Source organism: Pristiophorus japonicus, chromosome 8 (genome assembly GCF_044704955.1).
Source record: "Pristiophorus japonicus isolate sPriJap1 chromosome 8, sPriJap1.hap1, whole genome shotgun sequence".
Lineage (NCBI taxonomy): Eukaryota > Metazoa > Chordata > Chondrichthyes > Pristiophoridae > Pristiophorus > Pristiophorus japonicus.
Genome location: NC_091984.1, coordinates 44,538,593 through 44,565,742, shown reverse-complemented (window position 1 = coordinate 44,565,742; position 27,150 = coordinate 44,538,593). Strand labels below are relative to the sequence as shown.

General features: G+C 47.3%; 1 protein-coding gene across 1 annotated transcript; it reads left to right on the top strand.

Moving 5' to 3' along the window:
• The first annotated feature begins 491 nt into the window (after positions 1 to 491).
• Positions 492 to 23,031, top strand: ttc4 (tetratricopeptide repeat domain 4). Its single transcript, XM_070886726.1, has 10 exons — positions 492 to 659; positions 6,237 to 6,354; positions 6,858 to 7,019; positions 8,138 to 8,215; positions 8,934 to 9,058; positions 9,486 to 9,572; positions 9,988 to 10,223; positions 12,710 to 12,794; positions 19,561 to 19,643; positions 20,623 to 23,031. The coding sequence occupies exons 1-10, from the start codon at positions 552 to 554 to the stop codon at positions 20,720 to 20,722; spliced, it is 1,182 nt and encodes a 393-aa protein (XP_070742827.1). The 5' UTR covers positions 492 to 551; the 3' UTR covers positions 20,723 to 23,031.
• The last annotated feature ends 4,119 nt before the right edge of the window (positions 23,032 to 27,150 follow it).

Genomic DNA, 27,150 nt, shown 5'->3' with positions numbered 1-27,150 from the left:
AGCTGAAAATCCCCTTGAATCCCTGTATGCAACACCATAGATCAAATAGTATATTTCAAAATATACTTTTTATATTCATAGATATATATTCATTTGCACACCTATTAAACCATGCATGTCTACAATCAATTTTGTAATCATAATTTTAACTTTACTTAGTTACATTACTTGACTATTCATTTCTATATTTTAACAGTTCATGAATTATCATTGAAATGTTTTACTCTATTAATACAAAATAAGTTGGAGATTTCAGTACAGCTCTGCAGATTGTTATAACTGCGTACAAACAGAGCAAACCGCAGAGACAGACCTCTCGCCCCTTTTTAATGTCTTGACCCATTAATTTTCAAGACACGAGTGCTGCAGATTCCAGAGGGAGTAACAACCCAGACATCCTCGTTGTTAGTGTCCTGGTCGGGCGGAACTTTTTTCGGGGCCATGGGGACGATTGGCGGCGGTGCAGCCGGAAGCACGTGCTGCTGAATGTAGCAAATCGCCGAGTGTATCAGTTCTGGGCGCTGGGCAGCGAGTCTTGTGGAGCCGGGACTATGGCTTCCAGCACAGCCCCGGGGGAGGACGATGGCATGGATGCATTCATCGAACAGTTCAAGGAGCAGAAGTACAAAGGGGGCTTCAACCAGGATAACTGGGAGGAGGTGGGATTTGGAGAACTGGTCAAAAATGAGGGGGACTAGGAACGTTTTGAAAATGTTACTTTCCTCTGTTCGCAACTTTGAGGAACAGCAAGCGATACAGAGAAGGCGGGGTTAAATAAGTTGACTCGGAATACTGGTACACCATGATTAACAAACTCTTACTGCAAAACTAACTGAATGAGTGCTAGTCATCATCATAGGCAGTCCCTCGAACGAGGATGACTTGCTTCCACATGAGTTCACAGAGGTTTCAATGAAGGACCCGATGTTCCAGTCCTGAACTCCAGTTGAGGGGGTGGAAGATGCCTGTGCGTAGATTTTTTTTTAACGTGTGGTGAATGTTGCACATCAGCCACCACACGGGCTTGACAGAGCTAGGCCTTTATCCAGTGGCAAGGATTAACCAGGACGACTGGAGACCTGCTCTGCTGCACATACCTGATGCGCACACACATCGCAGTGTGGGCAGGTCCGTGCTGCCCCCCGGGCCCTCGGCTCTCCTGAGCCCCGTACCCTCATTCGCCGCACCTCCGCCACAATGTTCCAGGGCCCGGCACTCCAGCTTTATTTATAGCCCCGACCTGCGGTGGTGTAGAGCTGGAGCGCCGGGTCCCCGAACATGGTGGGCCGCCCCGACCTGTGTGAGTTAGTTATAAGTTTATTCTAGATCCTCACACAGGACTCACCATTCCCCTACTGATCAACTCAGGCAATGCTGCTCATATCAGGAACAGTGCCGCGAGGTTTTCACTTAATCGCCTGTGAGTAACGAGCTCCAGTTCCCCAAGGCCACAGCCAGACTTTTCAGCATTCTCAGCTGAACATCAACTGAAGCAAGATCCAATTTCTTTGGAAGAGGGCTAGTAACATTGGGATGACTAAGGATGACCCAGCTGAGATAAGATACCTTTGGGCCAGAACAGTTGTTACCCCTTTAACATTTTCAATATCCCATGCTAGGAATTTTTAACAGTCTGTGATTTCAGTGTCACCGACTCAGCCAGTCTCAGACAGAATCCTCTTTCTGATTAAAGGTTGCCACCTACGGCAGGCTCACAGACAGTGGCGGTGGTGCAGATGTATCCGAGTAGGTTCTGTTCATCTATCAGTGTTAATGGTGGATTAGCATTAGTCCTTGCACTCAGTATAACAATAGCAATTATAGGTGGCTGCACTTCAAAAGTAATTCATTGGTTGTAAAGTACTTTGGGGTAATTTGAGGAAATGACATGGGAGTATATAATTGCAAATGAGTTTTCTGTCATAATATCTAGCTTCCTTTTGTTAAGATTTAGTGGATCAGCACTTATGATTATGTATGCAAACATAGCAACCAATCTATGGACAACAAAGTCTCCACAAACAATTTCTTCTTCTAAGGCAGTCCCTCGGAGTTGCGGATGACTTGTTTCCACGCTAAAAATGAATTTTCAGGTGACTGAAGAGTCCAATGCGGGATCTCCAATCTCTGCCACAGGTGGGCAGACAGCGGTTGGACAAACGGAAGGTTGGGGTGCCTGGGTTGCTGCGCTCCTTTCGTTGTCGGCGCTTGGCTTCAGCCCCGGCGAAGAAAATCAAGCTGTTCAGCCCCCTCCCGGATGCTTTTCCTCCACTTTGGATGGTCTTGGGCCAGGGATTCCCAGGTGTCAATGGGGATGTTGCACTTTTTCAAGGAGGCTGTGAGGGTGTCCTTGAAGTGTTTCCTTTGCCCACCTAGGGCTTGCTTGCCATATCAGAACTCTGAGTAGAGCGCTTGTTTTGGGAGCCTCGTGTCAGGCATGCGGATGATGTGGCCCGTCTAGCGGAGCTGATCGAGCGTGGTCAGTGCTTCGATGCTGGGAATGTTGGCCTGAGCGAGAACACTGACGTTGGTGCGCCTATCCTGCCAATGGATTTGCAAGATCTTGCGGAGGCAACATTGGTGGTACTTCTCCAGTGTTTTGAGGTACCTACTGTTACATAGTCCATGTCTCTGAGCCATGTAGGAGAGCGGGTATCACTACTGCTCTGTAGACCATGAGCTTGGTGCCGGGTTTGAGGTCCTGGTCTTCAAACACTCCCTTCCTCAGGCGACCGAAGGCTGCACTGGCACACTGAAGGTAGTGTTGGACCTCGTTGTCGATGTCTGATCTTGTTGACAGTGAGCTCCCAAGATATGGAAAATGATTCACATTGTCCAAGGCCTCGTCGTGGATTTTGATAACCAGGGGGCAGTGCTATGTGGCAGGGGCAGGTTGGTAGAGGACCTTTGTCTTACAGATGTTTAATGTAAGGCCCATGCTCTCGTACGCCTCGGTGAAGGTGTTAACGATGTCTTGGAGTTCTGCCTCCAAGTGTGCGCAAACGCAAATGTCGTCTGCATACTGTAATTCGGTGACGGAGGATGGGACGACCTTGGATCTGGCCTGGAGGTGGCGGAGGTTGATTAGATTCCTGTTTGTCCTGTAATTTAGCTCCACTCCAGCGGGGAGCTTGCTGAGGGTGAGATGGAGCATTGCAGCAAGGAAGATCGAGTAGAGCGTTGGTGCGATGACGCAGCCTTGCTTGACCTCGGTCCGGAAGTGGAATGGTTCTGTGGTGGATCCGTTGGCCAGGATCACAGCTTGCATGTCATCGTGAAGCAGGCTGGTGCCAAAAGAGGATGGTGACAAACTTTTGAGGGCAGCCAAATCTGAGGAGGACGCTCTATAATCCCTCATGGTTGACAGCGTTGAAGGCTTTTGTGAGGTCAAAGAAGGCCATGTACAAGGGTTGGTGCTGTTCCCTGCATTTCTCTTGTATCTGCCACATGCTGAAGATCATGTCCATTGTGCCCCTTAGTGGGCGGAATCCGCATTGCGACTCTGGAAGGAGCTCTTCAGTCATGGGGCGAAGGCGATTGAGAAGGATTCTTGCAATGACTTTCCCGGTGGTCGACAGCAGGGTGATTCCTCTCTAGTTACCGCAGTCAGCCTTGTCACCTTTCTTGAAGACCGTCACAATTACAGCGTCTCAGATCTCCTGGCATGATCTCCTCCTTCCAGATAAGAGAGATGAGGTCATGAATCCGCGCCAGTAGTGCTTCTCGCCCATGTTTTAGTGGTTCGGCAGGGATTCAATCTGCTCCTGATGCATTGTTTTTCAGTTGTCGGATGGCCTTTTCAACCTCTTGCCAGGCTGGGGTTGTGCTGAGATGGTGGCAGGTGGGATGGAGTTGAGGACACTCACGTTGAAGACAGCGTCTCGATTTAAGGAGCTCCTCAAAGTGATCGTTCCAGCTTATTTAGTGCAGTCAAGGCGACCTACGGCCCAAGCACCCAAGGCCCTACCCTACTGCTGGCCAAGGATGGAGAGGCAGTCAGCGCTCCACAAACAGCAACTGAATGACAAGATTATTATTCTTTGATGGTGGTGTTGGTTAGGTGAAGAATGTTGACCAAGACACACTGCTCTTTGAATATTGTCGTGAGATCTTTTATAGCCACCTGAATAGGCAGAGCCTCTGTTTAATATCTGATGCAAAATATAGCACTTCTGACAATGCTGTGCTTTCTTTGTACTGTGCTGGTGTCCATTAAGATTTTGCACTCAAATCTATAGTGAGGCTTGAAGCCACAATTTACGATTTTGAGGTAGTGGAGCTACCAACTGAGCTAAGATGACACTTGAAAGTACTGATGTAATGTTAAATTGAGCTGGAAATTTGCAGAAACTGAGCAATTTTTTGTGGTATCCTACTCCAATTATTCTGGCAGTTTGTGTATTGGGTGTATACTGAGGATTTCAGGTCAGGGATCAAAATTGTGGTCAGTTGGCTAAATGTACTACGACTGGTGCACTGGATTAATGCAGTCTTCTTAGCATCTCCCAAACCCGTGATCTCTACCACCTAGAAGGACAGGGGCGGCAGGCGCATGGGAACACCTCCAAGTTACACATCATCCTGATTTGGAAATATCTCGCCGTTCCTTCATTATCACTGAGTCAATATCCTGGAACACCCTCCCTAACCGTACCATCGGAGTACCTTCACCATTTGGACCGCAATGGTTCAAGAAGGCAACTCGCCACCATCTTCTCCAGGGCAATTGGGGATGGGCAATAAATGCTGGCCTTGCCAGCGATGCCCACATTCCCAAGAATGATTGGTGGAAAAAAGTCATTGGTATAAAATCTAAATATTTAAGCATGTATTTGAATTACATGATGAACTACTTTGGGAGTGCAGTGACCATTATTATGTAGGTAAATGTGGCAGCTATTTGGGGCAGCAACATTCCACAAACAGCAATGACTTCTTTTTTTGGTGGTGGCATATGGTTGAGGCGGAATATCAAGAGGACTCTGTTCTTCAAATAATGCCATTGGATCTTTAATTTTTGCTTGATTATTAGACAGGACCTTAGTTTAATCTCTCATTTAAATGGTAGCACCTCCAACAGTGTAGCCTACCCTTAATCTTGAACTGGAGTTTCAACCAGGTCTGGATGTGCAGTTCAAACCCACAGTTTTCTAATCCAGAAGCAGGAATTCTACTAACTTGAAGTGGAGGACTGGATTGTAATTGAATTAAGGTCATTGTTTTGCCAAGATTTGAAAGCTGAAATGTGGTATTAGTTACATCATGGAGCTTTCAACCCGTTGCTGCCTTCGGGAAGGGGCAGGCACTTCTGATGCTCATGGTCACTAAAACTGAGATCATTGTTCAACATCGTCTGTTGCTTCCCCCTTCCCATTGGTCCTAGCCTGAATTTGTATTGTTCTCTAGTTTCTCTCCTCATGCTCTCTCTAAGCTCACCTTGTCCATGAGACCCACACCCTGTCCAGTTGATCCCATTGTATTGTTCAGATGCTGGGAGCTTCACTTATCCACTCTTGGCTAGGAGCCCGTGATATTTTCTTTGCACTCTTGCTTACAGCTGCACTGCTAGCCTTTGGACCTCCATTCGCTACAATGCTTCTGCTCAACCTTTCCTTCACCTCCAGCTTTGATGCCCTTGTCGGCAATAAAACCATGACTCTTTCCTATCTTCATTCTCTCAAGTCTAAGGGGTACAGACAGTATCTGGAGCTCAACACAATTTAGCATTGTATCACCAGATCTGGTCAGATCAAGCTTTATCAGGTCTCGTTGTCTTCTGCCAAAACTGCCCACTATTCAAAGATCATCCTGAAGAGTAAAGATAACCCCCATTTATTTTCTCCAATACTAACTGTCTCCTTAAATCCCTCTCCCCACCCCCCTCAGATCCAGGAACTCATGTTCAACATCCTCTGTTGCTTCCCCCTCCCTTTTGCCCTAGCCTGAACTTGCATAGTTCTCTAGTTTCTCTCCTATCCTGCCTCATGCTCTCTCTGAGCTCGCCTTGTCCATGAGACCCACATTCTGTCCCCTTGATCCCATTCCCAACTGCTGACGACTCACCTTCCTTTCTTGGCCCCCATGCTAGCTGACATTGTAAATGGATTCCTCTGCTCAAATATTGCCCCCCCCCCCCCTCCCTTTCAAGACCACTGTCATAAGGAGATCAGCAGGATCAAGCTAAGGCAGAAAGGGGCCAGTCCATGCTGACCATACGCTTATTTGTTGCTGTGCAGGAGTTTGACAAGATTCCAATATTTATGAAAAAGGCACCAGAAGAACTTGATCCTTTGGAGCATCCAGAACTCGCCTGCATCCAGACAATATTGTATGATGAGGACCAATCTCCAGAAGGTACGGGAATTAACAACAAGCAGAAAATTTAAAGCAAAACTCGTTCTAAATTGCAAATTTTCAATTTGCACGAAATTGACTGCCTTCATCAGAGAAAATGATGTAGTCTAAGGAATGTAATTTTCTGTCATTGGCAGGGAATTCAATGTCATGTATAAAACTGATAGCTGGTTATGTGATGAATTTTCTAAACTGCAGTCTTTTAACCAGATCCGATGTTTATTTTCACAAGATTATAAAGAAAAAGAATACTCTTGTGAAATGATTTCTAATTAAACTTTTAAATAAATGATTACATCAAGGATTAAACAATGTTGGAATCACCCAGACTGGGAAGAATCTTATTGCTACCTCTCTGTGTAATGCTCGACAGATTAACTTCTTTTGAAACCATTATGGGCCTCCATGCAAGATTAAATCAATTGTTTTAAATCAGGCTGAATGGTAATTATTAATTATTTATAGATTGTAGTACACTTTTTCTTTTAAATTACATTTTACAGAGCTTGCAAAAACATACAAGAATGAAGGGAATGATTACTTCAAGGAAAAGAATTATAAGAAAGCTGTCATCTCCTATACCGAGGGACTGAAGAGGAAATGCAGTGACTCCGAGCTGAATGTTGTCCTCCATACGAACAGAGCTGCCGCACAGTTTTATTTAGGTACGGGTAGTTGGAGCCGTCAGCCCTGAGATTGTGGAAATGGGGTGGGGCTGGGTGTTGTGATTCTTCAGAAAATCAGCATTGAGGATTTAGAATTGAATCTAGATCAGCACTATGAGGAAAGATAGGATGGGTTGTTTTCTTTGGAACAGAGGAGGCTGAGGGGAGTCTTGATTGAGGTGTATAAAATTATGAGGGGCCTAGAAGCCTAGATAGGAAGCCTCTATTTCCTTTAGCAGAGAGGTCAATAACCCGGGGATATAGATTTAAAGTAATTGTTAGAAGGATTAGAGGGGGATTAAGAACTTTTTTCACCCAGAGAGTGGTGAGGGTCTGGAACTCACTGCCTGAAGGGTGGTAGAGGCAGAAATGCTCATGACATTTAAAAAGTACTTGGATGTGCCATAACCTACAAGGCTATGGACCAAGAGTTGGAAAATGGGATTAGGCTGAATAGCTCTTTTTCAGCCGGGCCAGACATGATGGGCCGAATGGCTGCCTTCTATGCTGTAAACTTCTATGAGAACAATGAGATAAAAGTCTCTTGGATATAAGCATCTTATGTGAATTAAGTTCGAGGCAGTCTGAATCCTGTTCCTCGTGGATAGGAGTTTACAATATCAAATTAATCACAATTTGCCACTGTTTGGTATTAAAACCATAGAAAACATAGAAGTTACTACACGAACAGGCCATTCAGATAAACCAGTCTGTGTTTGCATTTACCTCCATGCAAGCAAATAGTTCCAAGCACATTTACTCATCCTGCTCCCATATCCCTTCATCCCCATTTCCTTCATAAACCAGTGATCATACTTGGGGACTGTAAGGATGGCTGTTGTGTTCAATGGAAATGTCACACTGCACAGTTGGGTGTGTTCTGAGGTGATGCACAACATTTAAAAGTGTTATTGTAGCACAAGGTCAACTCTCAAAGTGGTTATAGGCCATAAATTAGTATGCGCAACAAAGAAAAAAAGTGTTATCTTTAGTAGAGTGGTGTCTTCTTCCACATGCCAATGCACCCAGGTATTGCCAGCTGTTCAGTGAGGAAATGAAAATGTGATGAACAGAAAAGTAAAATTGGTTCTCTGATTCTCTTGATATTCGGTATCCAGGTAATAATCGATCTGCATTAAATGATGTGATTGCAGCTCGGAAACTGAAACCAAACCATCTGAAAGCAATAATCAGAGGTAAGATTGCAGAAACAGTTACATGTTTTATTATTCTTCCCTTCCAAGAGGAAGGGTGGTATGTTGCCATCCATTGTTTTGTGACTTCACTAGGAGCAATGAGAGCCTCTTTGTTCTTTTCCTCTCTTCCCCCTAGCTTTTAGGAAGTCCACAAGGAGGGTTTGGAGGCACTTTTCCCATTTCCCGTTTCATTGCAGCATCAACACATGACATCAGTAAGCAGGGTACCACAAGGATGAACTCGAACTCCCAACAGTTTGTGCTGCCACAAGATTAACATAGGCAATCATTAATTTAGCAACGTTACATTCCACGATTTTATTTTTTTTTGTTCCTACCAATGTTATTGTCAAAAAATGAGATGTTCAGATAAAACAACACTGCACAGAATCAATGTTTGTTGCCAACCATAGGTGTGCTGGTTGATAGTGAGCCTCCCACCCTGTTTAGCCCCCATTTTCCGCCGCTCTTTATTGTAAGAAAAAATAATTAATTAGGCCCTTCTAAGAATCAGTATTTGCCCCAGAGGTCTTGTTCTGGTGACCATCTAACAGATTCCTGATTGATCATTAAAATTAGTACAGTATTACAAAACGGAAATGTGTTACTAAGCTAATGTCTCACCGTGACTTCTTGACTAATGAATAAAGTTTTGGGAAATGGGTTCTCCATTGGCATTAACTGGCTGAAGGCATAACTTTTGATTGGTTTTTGACAGGTGTCCTTTGCTACATTGAACTGAAAAGTTACAGCAAGGCGATAGCATGGTGTGACGAGGGCCTCCAGGTTGAACCCAAAGAGAAGCAACTCATTGAATTGAGAGCCAAAGCTGATAAACAGAAGGTACGGTTAGTGACTGCATATTATATACTGACTGTGGGAGGTACAGTTGATGACTGCATTGTGTGTACTGAATACAGGAAGTAGTCATCTGTGACTATGAAGTACGTACATTGCAGTGATGGTCAGGGTGGCTCTCCAAGACGGAGAAGTGCTTTATTGATGTGGAGAGTGGCAGCTGATAAATTACTATGGTGCTTGGCATTACATTGTAATCTCAGACTGGTTTATGCTGTGATCCTGTATTCTTTAGGAACTGGGTTGAGCCTGTCCAAACTCATTGTACTTAAAGCCCTCACAGCAAGCAATGGCTTTAAGGCCATTATTTTGAACAGAAGTTGAGCCCAGGTCACTGAGGTGAAGGGACAATGTTCTGACTGATTATGCCACCTACTCTTGTACTGAATTATTAATATAATCTTTTTAACAGCGTATTGAAGAGCGAAATCTAAGGAAGGCAAAGTTAACAGAGAAGAAGGAACGGGTGCAAGCAGAGGCTTTACTGAGGACCATCAAGGTAGGAAATGTGAAATAATGGAGAAAATGAGCATGTCACTCAAATTAGATGCGTATTTCTCACGACCTGACTGGAGAAGAATACATTTTTAGATACCTGGTCTCTTGGGTTGGCAATGGTGTAAGGTGACTGACATACAGAAAGAACATTACATCATCTTTTAAACTTGGGTAGGGAGTAAGGAATGATGGAACTATGTTAGAATCATTTTTCATAATCTCTATCTTAAAAACATTTACTCTGCATTACCCGTGGGCCTCTCCCCGGATGATTGTCACGTGGTGATTGGTGAAGATCTTATGGGGCCCACTCTTTGAAGATAAGGGATTGGCTTGACCTTGCTGCTCAGTGATGCAATCATGCATTTTCCATACTTTCTGTGCTTCACTTTAGTTTCCTTTGTTGTCTCTTGTAGGAAAGGAAAATCAAATTATTTCAGCCTCCGGAGTTGTCCAGTCAAAACTCTGACGATGATGATGGTGGTGATAAGGGGGACGACAGAGTATTAAGGGCACTGTTTGATGGTATAAACTCTGAGAACGGCGTCGTAGTGCACTTGGATGAAAATGGCAACTTAATTTGGCCAGTTCTGTTTCTGTACCCTGAGTATGAAGAAATGGACTTCATCTCAGCGTTTCACGAAGACACCCGGTAAATATTCAAAGAAAGGTACCCTTCAGTTTTATGCAACTGATATCAATGTCCCTTTGAAGGTAGGATATCCAAAACTGTCCATAGTGACTTATACTAGCCCCACGAGTGATCTAAGCAAGGCTAGGACAATTTGTTTCAGTCTATAATCCAATGTTCTTGTGATATGGGCTGATATTTGATTGTTATGCTTGATGAAAGCTTCACACTGACTAGAAACATTCAATGAATGAGCAACAACCACATCCAAATTATTTTCCACTTTAAGCACTATGGGCTGGATTTTGGGCTTTTGCAATTTCAGGGCGCTAATCACGGCGGGGCGTTTAAACATAGCACCTGAAAATAGTTTGCGCCCTTGACTGCAAGTTTCGGCAAAAATGTAAGTTAGAGGAGCGTTGCCGTTAACTCAGGTGTTGCACAACGGACTTTGTGTGCCTGATCCGAAACTTCGGCAGTAAAGAAGTTTCATTGTTGTTTAGTGCCCTGCAACATAACATTGTATATTGTATGGTTTTATTTTGGTGGGAGGAGTTTTTGTGACTTTGTCGCAGTAAAATATATGAATCACCATTTGCCATTGATGTCTTGCACATCATTCCAACCTTCACCGGAGATGTGACTTTATGGGGGTGCATAGCGTGTCCAGTATTAGCTCCATCCCTTAGTTTCCTCCATTTAGAACTGGTCCATTATGAGCTGGCGACGTGCGACTCTTCGTACGGCAGCATCTCCACGCTGCCTCCCCGTGGATGGTGTGGCTATCCAATGGGGGCCTCGCCAGGATTCTCTTCGTCGTTGGCAGGGAGGTGGAGCTGAATCCCATGATCAAATCAGCCATGATCTTATTGAATGGCAGAGTAGGCTCAAGGGGCCGTATGGCCTACTCCTATTTCTTATGTTCTTATGTTCTCCTCCTGAATTGCGCATGCAATCCCCATTGGCAGTGCCTGGCCCCTCATGATGGCCAAGTTGTGCAGCATGCAGCACGCCACAATGAATTCGGATACCTGTTGAGGGGAGTATTGAAGGCTGCCTCCAGAGCGATCCAGGCATCGGTCTGCCTGTAGGAGATGGCATATCTCTGTCCGCACTTCCTTTCGGAAGCGCAGCCTTCTCACACACTCCTCAGAGAGCTGGAGGTATGAGCGTTGGTGCTTGTAAACCCGTGCGGGGGGAGTAAGCCCTCCTCCCCAGACGTCTTCAGCCTCTCCTCATCCGTGGGACGACATGGCCAAGATCCCTTTTTTCTAGCTTGACGCCGCCTGGCAATAGCATGGAGCATGATAGGTAATGCAAACTAGTAATGCTTTCATTAAATTTTCTCACTGAAGTTATAAGGGCACTGTAATAGCAGATAAAAGTGAAATTTGCAAGTCGGAGCTTCACGCAGCGTTATGTTCGCATCCGTTGTAGCGCAATGTGACCTGCGATGTAGGATCCTCAACCCCCATTTTAAAATGCTGCCAAAACCGCCTGCTACACCCTGGGACCATTTCCTGGGGCGGACATTAAATGCGGCGTAGGGGCTGAATGCTTGCACCAGGACGCTAACCGAGACGCAAATGAGTTGAAAATCCAGCCCTTTGAGTACACACTAATGTCTCAGTCCCTGCTTTGAGTATAGGAACAGGGAGATCTTACTGCAGTTGTGTGAGGCCTCACCTGGTATATTGTGTTCAGTTTTGGTCTCCTAATCTGAGGAAGGACGTTCTTGCTATTGAGGGAGTGCAGCGAAGGTTCACCAGACTGATTCCCGGGATGGCAGGACTGACATATGAGGAGAGACTGGATCGACTGGGCCTGTATTCACTGGAGTTTAGAAGGATGAGAGAGGATCTCACAGAAACATATAAAATTCTGACGGGACTGGACAGGTTGGATGCAGGAATTATGTTTCCGATGTTGGGGAAGTCCAGAACCAGGGGACACAGTCTAAGGATAAGGGGTAAGCCATTTAGGACTGAGATGAGGAGAAACTTCTTCACTCAGAGAGTTGTTAACCTGTGGAATTCCCTGCCGCAGAGAGTTGTTGATGCCAGTTCATTGGAGATATTCAAGAGGGAGTTAGATGTGGCCCATATGGCTAAAGGGATCAAGGGGTATGGAGAGAAAGCAGGAAAGGGCTACTGAGGTGAATGATCAGCCATGATCTTATTGAATGGTGGTGCAGGCTCGAAGGGTCGAATGGCCTACTCCTGCACCTATTTTCTATATTTCTATGTTTCTGGAGATAATCTTATACTGGCATTTTGAAATCTTCCTTTGTTGGTTTTATGCTGTGGAATTGATCTGAGACAGCTTGGTAGCAGACCCTTTCCAAAGCATTGTAACACAGGTTACAAGACATGAAAGGACAATGTGCTGACTTGATACCACCTCGTCTCCTTGTACTGAATTCTGAATGTAATTATTTTTAGTGTGTCGAGGAAGGCACAGAATTCTTGCCTTCTAAAGAATGAACTTTGGCTGTATTTTCTTTTCAGGTTTATTGATCATTTATCAGTGATGTTTGCTGAAAACCTTCCCCACTGGGATACAGAAAAAAAATATGAGTCAAATAATTTGGAGGTATGACTTGAATTGTGTTTAAGAATGCTGTCCTGATTGAAACAGTGGTGGAGAATGGCTCCAATTAGAGTGGAACTATTTTTGAATTAAAAAACACCACAAATATTAGCAACCTTCCTCACCAAATTTGTTTTCTTTCATTCTGATGCTCTTTGCAAAATAACCCAAATCAGAAAATAAATCCAACATCTCATTTCAGAACAGAAAGCTTTTTGTCCTGGTTGAACCATAGTCAGCTTCACTGGCAACTTTAAGATCACAAGTTCCAGTCTGACAGAGCTCCTGGTATTTTCCACAATGGCTCTGTTTCAAGCAGATGATTGTTTAAAAAGAACAAAAAAACAGATTCAGGTTGAAGGTGACAAAGTCAGGTGTGAATACAGCTGTAGAATGTGTACTTGAAGGAGGCAGCTGCAATGAGCGATGGCTCAAACAGTGATTCTCTGAAATGGAGTTTGTAATGGCTACAACACTCACTTGATATTCTTTGGTGCCAAGGAAACCTGTTGTATCAAGTACGTTTGTACACATATAGGGCCCAAGTTTCGGGCCGCGCCTAGAACGACGCAGCCCCGACCTGGACGCCCATTTTTCGCGCCACAAAGTGCGCCTAAAAAAAACTTAACAGATTCTCCGGCTCCCTGCTGGTCCTCTGGAGCTGGGCGCGGTGCAGCACGAGCTGTAAGGGGCGGAGCTAGGTCCCTGTGCTGAAAACAGTGCCGGGACCTCTGCACATGCGCGCTACAGTGGGCGCGCATGTGCAGTAGCTCCAGGCGCCCAAAACTGTGGGAGGGGCCCGAAGCATGCAGCCCCTAGCCCTGGCCGAATGGCCTCATTGGGGCTGCATGCATAAGGCTGCCTCCCACGCCCAGCTCCTGCTCCCTCCCTCCCGACACCGACCTGACTCTTCCCCCCCCCCCCGCCCCGACCCGAACCTCCCTCCAGCCTCCCACCACTCCCCCGACCCGACCCGACTCCCCCCCCACCCCACCCGGACCCGACCCAAACTGCCCTCCCGCCCCCGACACAAACCGAACCGAACCGACCCGCGCTCCCGACCCGACCCAACGCCACCTACCTGCTAATCTGGTGCTGGGGAGGGGCCCTGCCCGAAGTCTTGGGCCCGGCCCGTTCAGCCTCCCTCCTCCTTCTCCTTTCCCCCCCTTCTCCTTTCCCCCTTCTCCTTTCCCCCTTCTCCTTTCCCCCTTCTCCTTTCCCCCTTCTCCTTTCCCCCTTCTCCTTTCCCCCTTCTCCTTTCCCCCTTCTCCTTTCCCCCTTCTCCTTTCCCCCCTTTTCCTTTCCCCCCTTCTCCTTTCCCCCCTTCTCCTTTCCCCCCTTCTCCTTTCCCCCTTCTCTTTCCCCCCTTCTCCTTTCCCCCCTTCTCCTCCCCTTTCCCCTTCTCCTTCCCCCCTTTCCCCTTCTCCTCCCCCCCTTTCCCCTTCTCCTCCCCCCTTTCCCCTTCTCCTCCCCCCTTCTCCTTTCCCCTCTTTCTCCTTTCCCCCCTTCTCTTTCTCCTTTCCCACCTTCTCTTTCTCTTTTTCCCCCCTTCTCTTTCCCCATCTCCTCTCCCCCCTTTCCCCTTCTCTCCCCCCCTTCTCTTCCCCCCCCCCTTCCCTCCCTCACTCCCCTCCCTCTACCCCCCTCCTCCCCCTCCCCTCGCTGTCAGAAACACAGAGACTGACAGACAGAGAGAGACACAGACAGAGAGATAGAGACACTGACAGAGACATACTGGTGGGGGGGGGGTCTCCCGGTGCTGCAGTCGGTAAGTAGAAAATGTTTTATTTATTGATTTAAATAAAAAAATTATTTCTTATTAATTTTTTTTTATTGAGTTATTGGTTGATTTATTGATGTTTTTATCATTTATTATTGATGATGGCTCTTTATTTGTAAAACTTCGGGGTCCAAGTTTCGAGCCGCGCCGAGAATGGCGCAGTCCCGACCTGGACGCCCGTTTTTCGCGCCACAAAGTGCGCCTAAAAAAAACCCTCCGTATTCTCCACCTCCCTGCAGGTCCTCTGGCCCTCGGCGGAGGGGGCGGAGCCAGGTCCCTGCGCTGAAAACAGTGCCGGGACCTCTGCACATGCGCGCTACAGTGGGCACGCAAGTGCAGTAGCTCCAGGCGCCCGAAACTGTGTGGGAGGGGCCCGAAGCACGCAGCCCCTAGCCCTGGCCGATTGGCCTCACTGGGGCTGCGTGAATAAGGCTTCTCCCACGGCCAGCTCCTGCTTCCTCCCGACCCGACACCCGCTTCCCACCCCCCGGACTGGATCCGACCTGACCTCCCTCCCCCCGACCTGACCTCCCTCTTTCTCCCTCCCCCCGAACCGAACCGACCTCCCTCCCACCACCCCCCCGACCCGACCCAACGCCACCTACCTGTCAATCTGGTGCTGGGGACGGGCCCTGCCCGAAGTCTCGGGCCCGGCCCGTTGAGCCTCCTTCCCCCTTCTCCTTCCCCCACCCCCCCCCAATCTCCTTTCTCCCCCCCCCCCCATCTCCTTTCTCCCCCCCCCCCCATCTCCTTTCTCCCCCCCCATCTCCTTTCTCCCCCTCCCCCCATCTCCTTTCCCCCCCATCTCCTTCCCCCCCCATCTCCTTCCCCCCCATCTCCTTCCCCCCCATCTCCTTTCCCCCCCATCTCCTTTCCCCCCCCCATCTCCTTTCCCCCCCCCATCTCCTTTCCCCCCCCATCTCCTTTCTCCCCCTCCCCCCATCTCCTTCCCCCCCCATCTCCTTCCCCCCCCATCTCCTTCCCCCCCCATCTCCTTCCCCCCCCATCTCCTTCCCCCCCCATCTCCTTCCCCCCCCATCTCCTTTCCCCCCCCATCTCCTTTCCCCCCCCATCTCCTTTCCCCCCCCATCTCCTTTCCCCCCCCATCTCCTTTCCCCCCCATCTCCTTTTCCCCCCCATCTCCTTTCCCCCCATCTCCTTTCTCCCCCCTCCCTCCTCTTTCTCCCCCCTCCATCTCCTTTCTCCCCCCCCCCCATCTCCTTTCTTCCCCCCCCCCCCATCTCCTTTCTCCCCCCCCCCCCCCCCCCCATCTCCTTTCTCCGCCCCCCCCCCCCCCCCCCCATCTCCTTTCTCCCCCCCCATCTCCTGCTCCTGCTTCCTCCCGACCCGACTCCTGCTTCCCACCCCCCGGACTGGATCCGACCTGACCTCCTTCCCCCCGACCTGACCTCCCTCTTTCTCCCTCCCCCCGAACCGAACCGACCTCCCTCCCACCACCCCCCCCCCCCCCGACCCGACCCAACGCCACCTACCTGTCAATCTGGTGCTGGGGACGGGCCCTGCCCGAAGTCTCGGGCCCGGCCCGTTGAGCCTCCTTCCCCCTTCTCCTTACCCCCCCCCACCCCCCCCAATCTCCTTTCTCCCCCCCCCATCTCCTTTCTCCCCCCCCATCTCCTTTCTCCCCCCCCCATCTCCTTTCTCCCCCCCATCTCCTTTCTCCCCCCCCATCTCCTTTCCCCTCCCATCTCTTTCCCCCCCATCTCCTTTCCCCCCCATCTCCTTTCCCCCCCATCTCCTTTCCCCCCCATCTCCTTTCCCCCCCATCTCCTTTTCCCCCCCATCTCCTTTCCCCCCCATCTCCTTTCCCCCCCCATCTCCTTTCTCCCCCCCCATCTCCTTTCTCCCCCCCCATCTCCTTTCTCCCCCCCCATCTCCTTCCCCCCCCCATCTCCTTTCTCCCCCCCCATCTCCTTTCTCCCCCCCATCTCCTTTCTCCCCCCCCCATCTCCTTTCTCCCCCCCCCATCTCCTTTCTCCCCCCCCATCTCCTTTCTCCCCCCCATCTCCTTTCTCCCCCCCCATCTCCTATCTCCCCCCCCATCTCCTATCTCCCCCCCCATCTCCTATCTCCCCCCCCCATCTCCTATCTCCCCCCCCATCTCCTTTCTCCCCCCCCATCTCCTTTCTCCCCCCCATCTCCTTTCTCCCCCCCATCTCCCTTCTCCCCCCATCTCCTTTCCCCCCCATCTCCTTTCCCCCCCATCTCCTTTCCCCCCCATCTCCTTTCCCCCCCCATCTCCCTTCTCCCCCATCTCCTTTCCCCCCCATCTCTTCCCCCCCATCTCCTTTCCCCCCCCCATCTCCTTTCCCCCCCCCATCTCCTTTCCCCCCCATCTCCTTTTCCCCCCCATTCTCCTTTCCCCCATCTCCTTTCCCCCCATCTCCTTTCCCCCCCATCTCCTTTCTCCCCATCTGCTTTCCCCCTTCTCTCCCATCCCCTTTCCCCCCTTCTCCCCCATCTCCTTTCCCCCTTCTCCCCATCCCCTTTCCCCCTTCTCCCCATCCCCTTTCCCCCTTCTCCCCATCCCCTTTCCCCCTTCTCCCCATCCCCTTTCCCCCTTCTCCCCATCCCCTTTCCCCCTTCTCCCCATCCCCTTTCCCCCTTCTCCCCATCCCCTTTCCCCCTTCTCCCCTTTCCCCCTTCTCCCCATCCCCTTTCCCCCTTCTCCCCCTTCTCCCCCATCCCCTTTCCCCCTTCTCCCCATCCCCTTTCCCCCTTCTCCCCCATCCCCTTTCCCCCTTCTCCCCATCCCCTTTCCCCCTTCTCCCCATCCCCTTTCCCCCTTCTCCCCATCCCCTTTCCCCCTTCTCCCCATCCCCTTTCCCCCTTCTCCCCCATACCTCCCCCTTCTCCCCATCCCTCCCCCTTCTCCCCCATCCCTCCCCCTTCTCCCCCATCCCTCCCCCTTCTCCCCCATCCCTCCCATCCCTCCCCCTTCTCCCCCATCCCTCCCCCTTCTCCCCCATCCCTCCCCCTTCTCCCCCATCCCTCCCCCTTCTCCCCCATCCCTCCCCCTTCTCCCCCATCCCTCCCCCTTCTCCCCCATCCCTCCCCCTTCTCCCCCATCCCTCCCCCTTCTCCCCCATCCCTCCCCCTTCTCCCCCATCCCTCCCCCTTCTCCCCATCCCTCCCCCTTCTCCCCCATCCCTCCCCCTTCTCCCCCATCCCTCCCCCTTCTCCCCCATCCCTCCCCCTTCTCCCCCTTCTCCCCCCTCTCTCCCTCTGCTCTCTCCCTCTCTCCCTCTGCTCCCCTCCTCTCTCCCTCTGCTCCCCTCCTCTCTCCCTCTGCTCCCCTCCTCTCTCCCTCTGCTCCCCTCCTCTCTCCCTCTGCTCCCCTCCTCTCTCCCTCTGCTCCCCCCCTCTCTCCCTCTGCTCCCCCCCCTCTCTCCCTCTGCTCCCCCCCTCTCTCCCTCTGCTCCCCCCTCTCTCCCTCTGCTCCCCCCTCTCTCCCTCTGCTCCCCCCCTCTCTCCCTCTATCCCCCCCCTCTCTCCCTCTATCCCCCCCCTCTCTCCCTCTATCCCCCTCCTCTCTCCCTCTATCCCCCTCATCCCCCTCCCCTCGCTGTCAGAAACACAGACACTGACAGACAGAGAGTGAGAGACACACACAGACAGACAGAGAGATAGAGACACTGACAGAGACACACTGAGGAGGGCATCCCAGCACGCTGTTGGAGGGCTCCCGGTGCTGCAGTCGGTAAGTAGAAAATGTTTTATTTATTGATTTTTTAAAAAATTATTTCTTATTAATTTTTTTTGGTTGATTTATTGATGTATTTATCATTTATTATTGATGATGGCTCTTTATTTGTAAAACTGAAGTGTTTAATGTTTGTAAACTTCCCTTTAAACACCCCCCCCCCACCATTCCCTACGCCTGATTTGTAACCTACGCCTGATTTTCTAAAGTGTAGACAAGGTTTTTACGAACGTACAAAAATCTTCACTTACTCCATTCTAAGTTAGTTTGGAGTAAGTTTTCACTGCCGAAACTTTGAAAACAGGCGTAAGTGGCCGGACACGCCCCCTTTTGGAAAAAAAAATTCTGTTCCAAAGTGAAACTGTTCTAACTGACTAGAACTGGAGCAAACTAAATGCCGAGAATTTGAATTTCTAAGATACTCCGTTCTACACCAGTTGCTCCAAAAAATCAGGAGCAACTGAGGCCAAAACTTGGGCCCATAAACCTTTGCTGCTCACAACCATGTGCTGGTCTGGTTGGTACTTACACAGTCGTTGAGACCAGTTAAACAGGAATGTGGGCTGCGCATTTCATTTAGCGAAATATGAGATAGACGGGGGACATTCTGGTACAAAGCATTCTTGATGTATCTGAAATAGTGTTGTAAAGGACTGGCAGACTAATTGTGGGATTCATATCTTTAAAGATTCTTGTGCTTACTTCGTTTATGCTAACACTTCACCCCATAGTGTTACACTGAGATTTAATATGATACGAGTTTAGGACAGCACTGAATAGAGCTGCACCTGGATTACATATTTAAAACAATCATGTAAATCTTTACCCCATAATTTTTATTTTCATTTGGATGGCTGACCACACACAACTTGCTGAATAATTTAAATGAGCGCACAATAGTCTGTATTTCAGGGTGTTGGAGTGGCCTCTGTGGATCAGTAATGAATTTAGAATCCCTTCTGGTGGTGATACCATTGCATTTCTTTATTATGCAGAAGTCACTTTATGTTGAGTTGCAGGCTTGTGGAGGAAGAAACTATTGTGCATGTGGCCAGTCTGGTTAACCATTCTCAGATGTAAAGAGGAATTTTTTTTGTCTGTTGCGGAATCTAAGCTTCTAATGCTTTACCATGCTCTGTTGTAGTAACCAAGGGAAGGGCAGACTTAACTGAAATGTTTCTGGGGATATTAAAATATAATTGAAAAGCTGCTTTCTGGTATTAGATTGTTCCCTGATGCTTAGAACAGATACATTTTTTGTGTCACAGCTATATTTTGAAGATGAGCAGAGGGAGGATCTGTTCCATGTGGACCCTGTATGTACCCTGCGGCAGGTGCTGGGCCATGCCAGGTGAGCAGAGTGATCCTTCAGTTTGCTGCTCTTGGTTCCTGCTGTCGTTTTGTCTTTGTTAGATGTAGCATTACTGTATTTTTGTATAAAGTGGCTTGCACCATCTTTAAAGTCATTTATTTCAATATTCTAAAAATTATTTGATAACATTTATAAAATATTCAGTGTTATAAAATCAGTGAAGGGGCTGGGTAGTGCAGCCAGTTAGAGCATTGCCCTTTTAATCTCCTGCACTTGTTGGTTTAAAAACATTCCTTCTGTCTAAGGGTCCCAAGTGAAGTGAGTCTGAACAGTATCAGTCCAGTACCTTATAATTCGCAGTCCACAATTTCAAAACTACTCTCACTCACTCAGGCTATATGGATGACAGATATACAAAGGGAAATGTCACACACACGCAAAGGATTATTCCTGAAGTTGGGGTTGAGACAGATTGTGCCAGAGGAGAGGGAGTTTTACTATGCAGCTAAACCCTGATAAACAAGACTAATGACTGTTAGGTGCATCTCAGGAAGACTCCATCATCCATATGGAAAGTGACTACACTTTATTGAACACCTCCTCCATATGGTGTTGGAATGGCCCCTGTGGGTAAGTAATTAAGTCAGTAATGGAGACGGAGATGAGATTCAGCCATCAGTCACTAACTCATAACGAAGTACTGTATTCTCAAACACCACGGCTAGCACAAGACACCGATAACTATACTGGCTGCAGCATATGGCGAAAGCCCATGAACTGGTGTTATGTTTTGGTGAACACAGGTCGCCAAACTCTTCTCCACTGTTCTACTTTCTCGGTGTCAGCTCAGTGATGCCAAACAGTTCTGTTTCAACCTGTTGCATCACCATGCCAGCTATTTGTTTTTATATTTATAAATCAGTTAAGACTTTCTATAGTTGGATTGTTGATCCTTCCATTCCGTTAAAAGTGATGGTTTGAAATCAAGTCATGCTTCATTGAATCTTTTTGTCTGTAGATATGTTGTGAAGGCGGGCAATCCGAGGATCATCGTTCTGGCTAGAGGTTCATCGTTCTCTAGAGATTTTCTATCGGGAAAAAAACTTCAAGCAAATTGAATTGTCGAAATTCATATTTGTATATAATCTATATCAGTAACTGGATTCTTTGGAATACCAAGCAAAAACACGAAAAGACAAATTCCCCATCTTTATCATTGGCATTTGAAATCTCTACACAGAAATGGGGGGGGAAAAGACCTGATCATATCTCAGAAATGTCCTGCAGCATTTTCCATCAGAATTTTATTTGAAATGTAGTAACCATTTTGTGCATGGCGAAATTCCACAAATAATAATGAATGACCAGTTAATCTGATTTTAATTGTGTTGGTTGAGGAAGTAATGTTGGCTAGGACACCTGGCAAGCTACCTTCTCTTTCAAATACTACCTTGGGATCTTCAGTGTCCATCTCAACCTCCACAGCAAGCAGCTTGGACCTTTGTTTAAAGTTGCCCCTAAATGTTGGCTCCCCTGACAATGCTGTAATTCTTAAGTGCAGCACAGCCATCCTAGATTATATCCTCAATGAAAACTGAAATCCCAAACGGATTTCTATTTGCCCCATTATTTTCACTCCAGATTAGCCAGACTGCGTTGGCTTGATATTCATATTTCGAGAGGTTACACAGTGGAGGCATGGTACAGTCATGGTTATGGCTCTGGACTACTTCAACCCCACTGTGGAAAGTTGTGAAATTGAATTGAAAAAATTGGTAATTTGTGGGCTGACAGGAGGAAAGATAAATGAGCGTGAAAGCTGCCGGATTGTCATTTAAAACCCAACTAATTTACTAGTGATGGGTAATCGATACAACCTTGCCTGTGTTACCCACATTCTAAGAATAAATAAAATGACCATTTACAGTAATTGACCACATTAAAGCCATTTAAAGCAATAATCATAAATCAAATTGAAAAAATTGTAGAGCAGATTAATTTTTTGGCTGCCTTCCTTCAATTGGCTTCACATGCACCAACCCTTAGAGAGATTGAGAGAACCAGTTACGGTCCAGGTTGCTGCTAAGGTCAGTGTACAACTTGCTTCCAGGTGGTGTACAAGAGGAACAGTTTGACGGTTGAGTCTCTTCCCTTCCACCAGGCCCCCAACCCCTCATTTCGCTCTTTACCTGGGTACAGAAATTGCTTAACTTCTGCTTAGCATCTACCCCCAGTGGCATTACTGAGTTTGGGTGATTGGCACACTACCACTCCATAGCAGAGCACGCTGGTACTCCCAACACATTGCACCGTGGTGCTGCCGTGTAATAGCAGATTCTCTAACATTCCATGCCCAGCTCCCGATCATTGACTGCGCAGGAATAGGGTGTGACTGGTAATGAAGTACCAAGCAATTATTCAATTAAAAACAAAAGCAACATACAGTGGATGCTGGAAATCTGAAATTAGAAACAGAAAATGCTGGAAACACTCAACAGGTCAGGCAACATGTGGAGAGAGAGAGAAACAGAGGTAACAAGAAATAGAAGGGGTTGGCCATTCAGCCCTTCAAGTCTGCTCTACCATTCAATAAGATCATGGCTGATCTTCTACCTCAACTCCACCTTCCACACTATGCCCATATCCCTTGATTTCCTTAGCATCCAAAAATCTATTGATCTGTGCCTTGAATATACTCAGCGACTGAGCATCCACAGTTCTTGGGTAGAGAATTCCAAAAATTCACAACCCTTTGAGTGAAGAAATGTTTTCTCATCTCAGTCCTAAATGGCCGACCCCTTATTCTGAGACTGACCCCCTAGTTCTAGATACCCCAGCCAAGGGAAACATCCTCCCAGCATCTACCCTTTGATGCCCCTTAAGAATGTTCTATGTTTCAATGAGATCACCTAAACTCTAGAAAATATAGGCCTAGTCTACTCAATCTCTCTTTATATGACAATCTCCTTATCCCAGAAATCAGTCTAGTAAACCTAGTACCTAAGGCAGGTATATCCTTCCTTGGGTAAGAAGAATAAAACTATACACAGACCTCGAGGTGTGGTCTCACCAAGGCCCTATATAATTGTGGTACGACTTTACTCTGATACACTAATCATTTTGTAACATATCATTTGCTTTCTTAATTGCTTGCTGTACCTGCATGTTAACTTTCTGTGATTCGTGTACAAGGACACCCAGGTCGTTCTGATTACCAACATTTCAGGTCGATGACCTTTCATTAATTGTTTAATTAAGCAGGCCTGATTACATAAACCACAAATTTCCAACCATTCCCAGAACCCAGAGACTGATGTTCAAAATTATGTGTAAAATAGATAAGAGACTGGTTATTAAAAATCTGCTCAGTAACTGCAGCTGAATTGAGACATCAATGGAATAGCAATAAAGCTGTTTGATTTGGAGACCTCTGACTAACTTTAGACTTTTTTTTGGTCTCCTTTCCTCTGTTTACAACCAGCATACTGAAGTTGCGCTCAACTTCAGCATTTTTGATATCACTCATTTAAAATGTCATTTCCTGGACATTACTACAACAACAGCAACTTGCATTTATATAGCACCTTTACTGTAGTAAAACATTTCGAGATGCTTCATAGGAGCGTTATCAATGAAAGCTTGCATTTATATAATGTCTTTCATAACCTCAGGATGCCCCAAAGCACTTTACAGCCAATAAAATACTTTTGAAGTGTAGTCAGTGTTGTAATGTAGGATATGTGGCAGCCAATTTGCGCACAGGCAAAATTTGACCGCAAACCACGAGGTAACAGGACAGGTGACCAAAAGCTTGGTCAAAGTAGTAGGAAGGAGCGTCTTAAAGAAGAGGCAGAGTTTTAAGGAGGAAATGAGCTTAGGACCTAGACAGCTGAAGATACTGCCCCCAAAAGTGGGGCGAAGGAAATTGGGAGGAGGCACAAAAGGACAGAATTGGAGGAATTCAGAGGGTTGTAGGTTACAGAGATAGGGAACTTAGACGGAATATTTCTTTCTGAAGTCCACCCTATCTATCACCAACACATCCACACCTGTCCCAGCAGGATTGCAATCGGGAATGGGAACCCCCGATTTTGTACTTTTACACTGGTATATGACACATAATCTGCATTACTTCTGAGTATAGTGTACCCAGACATGGTTTGTACTTTCCTCTTTATCGCAATTTAGATGGATATTTTTCTTGCTAATTTTCTTCCCTTTCAAATATGTTGACTCTTTGGGATACAGCAGGAAAGTTAATTGAAAAAATAGGTACTGTTAGGTGAATTTAAAGACCTTTTGGATCCCTTCAAAACAGTCACAGGATTGCTTGGGCATCAACTGCTATTGTTGTGCTTCTGCACAAGTAACTAAGTAACCAAACAAACTATTCTTAGTATGTAAGAAGTTTAAGGCCACACTGGGGTTTTAGAGTGTGTCATGTTTCATTATGATTAATCATATCACAGTTTGCAAACTCAGCTGACATTTTCTGCTGTTGTAGCTGCCATTACTCTTACAGGATGAATGGGATGAAACTTTCAAAAGGGAATTGAATAAATACTTGGAAGGAGAAAAAATTTGCAGGGATATGGGGAAAGAGCAGGGGAGTGCTCCACCACTTGCCCTGCTCAGACTGCCGTGGCGGCGGTGTGGCTTTCATCTCCAAATCACACCTTGGTCTGTCCCGGCACTTTCTCGTGTTTTGAGCATCTCGCCTTATTCCATCCCTCACCTCATTTATAATTCTCGTTCTCTACTGCCTACCCAGGTACTATCGAAATTTTATTACCGAGAAATCTTCACTGCTTTCCTCCCTCAGCCTCTGCACCGAACGACTTCTCATTTTGTGATTTCAACTTGCTGTCTCTCCTCTGAGCTCACTAGCCTCCTATCCTTCCTTAATCTCTCCCTTCATGTAAACTCCCCAACCCTTATTCACGCTCTTGACCTTGTCATCTCTCGTGGCCTCGTTACTCCAATTATGTCAATCACAGATAATGTCATCTCTGATCCCTTCCTCATATCCCCCCCCCCCCGCTCCGCACCCTACTTGTGTGTCCATCCCTGGAAAAAACTCTCCTAACTCTCGTACAACTGCACTTATGAAATCCCAACTATCCAGCCTTTGGCCCTCATCATGACATTTCTGCAGCTACCGATCTGCTCAACCACACTCTCACCACCACCTTTGATCCTCTAGTCCCTATGAAAACAATTTCTCTCACCCTTGCCATTCCCACTGGTATGGCCCTCATCTTCGCTTCCTTAAGGCCAAGGGACGCAGACTTGAACGGATATGGCAGACAACTGGTTTAGCCATTCACTTGTCAGATTTGGCTGGACCTGCATTATGGGTCCTGCTCTCATCTGCCAAAATTGCTCACTATTCCACAATCATTCTGGAATGCAAAGATAAACCTGGCTTCTATTCTCCACTGCAAACTGTCTTAAATCCCTGTCCCGTCTTCACCACCCTCATCTCCGGCAATAAGTGTGAGGAGCTCATGGACTTCTTTGTCTATTCGTTCAGCTGTCTCTGCCACTTGCCTTTCCCTAGCCCACCAGGCCAAATTTCCTCTAAGGATTCCCCCCTGCCCTAGCCCTGAAATAACATCTTTCTCCAGTTTCTCTCCAATCTCCCATCATGGCCTCTCCGCATTCATCTTGTCCATGAGATCCACTTTCTACTCACTCGACCCTATTCCCACCAAACTGCTGAACACCCAACTTCCTTTTATGGCTCCTTTGTTAGCTGACATTGTTAATGGTTCTCTACTCGGGTACTGTCCCCCTCTCCCTCAAATCTGCCGTCATCACCTCTCAAAAAAAACAATCCTTGACCCCTCTGTCCTTGCAACCTACCGTCCCAACTCCAACCTCCCTTTCCTCTCCAAAGTCATTGAACTTGTTGCCACCCAAATCCGTGCCAATATTTCCCGCAACTCCATGTTTGAATCCCTCCAATCAGGTTTCTGCCTCGCCACAGTACCGAAACAGCTATCATCAAAGTCACAAACAGTATCCTTTGTAATTGTAACAAAGACAATCTATCCCTCCTCCGTCTTGGCTTGTCTACAGTTTTGACACGGTTGACCACTCCATCCTTCTCCAACGCCTTTCCACCGTTGTCCAGCTGGGTGGGATTGCACTCGCCTGGCTCCATTCTTGTCTATCTAATCATAGCCAGAGAATCACCTGCAATGGCTTCTCTTACCGCTCCCACATCATTACCTCTGGTGTCCACCATGGATCTATCCTTGGCCCCTTCCTATTTCTCATCTACATGCTGCCCCTTTGTGACATAATCCGAAAACCCAGCATCAGTTTCCACATGTACGCTGATGACACCCAGTTCTACCTCACTACCACTTCTCTTCACTCCTCTGCGGTCTCTAAATTATCAGACTGCTTGTCTGACATCCAGTCTGGATGAGCAGAGATTTTCTCCAATTAAATATTGGGAAGATCTGAGCCATTGTTTTCAGTCCCTGCCTCAAAATCTGTTCCCTAACCACTGACTCCATCCCTCTCCCCAACATCTATCTGAAGTTAAACCAAGCTGGTCACAACCTTGGTATCATATTTGACCCTGATATGAGCTTCTGACCACATATCTGCAGCACAATTAAGATCGCCTATTTTCACCTCCGTAACATCGCCCGTCTCATTCGCTGCTGAAACCCTCATCCATACCTTTGTTACCTCTAAATTTGACTGTTCCAACAAACTCCTGGCTGGCCTCCTACATTCTACCCTACATAAACTGGAGATGATTCAAAACTCAGCTGCCCGTGTCCTAACTCACACCAAGTCCCATTCACCCATCACCCCTGTGCTCGCTGACATTGGCACCTGGTTAAGCAACTCCTCGATTTCAAAATTCTCATCCTTGTTTTCAAATCCCTCCATGCCTCGTCCCTCCCTATCTCTCTAATCTCCTTCAGCCGCACAACCACCTCCTCCCCCACCAGGATATCTGCACTCCTCTAATTCTGCCCTCTTGAGCATCCCTGATTATAAACGCTCAACCATTGGCTGCCGTGTCTTCTGTTACCTAGTACCTAAGCTCTGGAATGCTCTGCCTAAACCTTTCTACCTCTTGTTCCTCCTTTAAGACACTCCTTAAAACCTACCTCTTTAACCAAGCTTTTGGTCACCTGCCATAATTTATCCTTATTGGTGTCAAACATTTTGTCATATACTTCTGTGGAGTGCCTTGGAACATTTTACTACGTTACAGATGCTATATAAAAACAGGCTGGTGTTGGGATAATGACTAACTGGTTTGCTCTTCGAAAGAGCTGGCGCAGACTCGATAGGGCCGAATGGCCTCCTTCTGTGCTGTACTATTCTATGAATCTGATTACTACCTTCTGCAGTGCAGGGAATTTCCTGTGCCAGAGTGAAAAAGCATCATTCATGGGCCTGGGTGATACCAGGTTGCACCTCAAACCAAACTTGGCCCACGTGGCAGTATATACATAACTGGTAAAATAAACTATATCCCATATTAGAAACATAGAAAATAGATGCAGGAGTAGAC

Excerpts from the sequence above, each read along its gene's own strand:
- ttc4 (XM_070886726.1), top strand. The coding sequence starts at position 552 with ATGGCTTCCAGCACAGCCCCGGGGGAGGACGATGGCATGGATGCATTC. Across the intron at positions 8,216-8,933 it reads TCTGAAAGCAATAATCAGAG|GTGTCCTTTGCTACATTGAA; the intron begins GTAAGATTGCAG and ends GGTTTTTGACAG. Across the intron at positions 9,573-9,987 it reads CTTTACTGAGGACCATCAAG|GAAAGGAAAATCAAATTATT; the intron begins GTAGGAAATGTG and ends TGTCTCTTGTAG.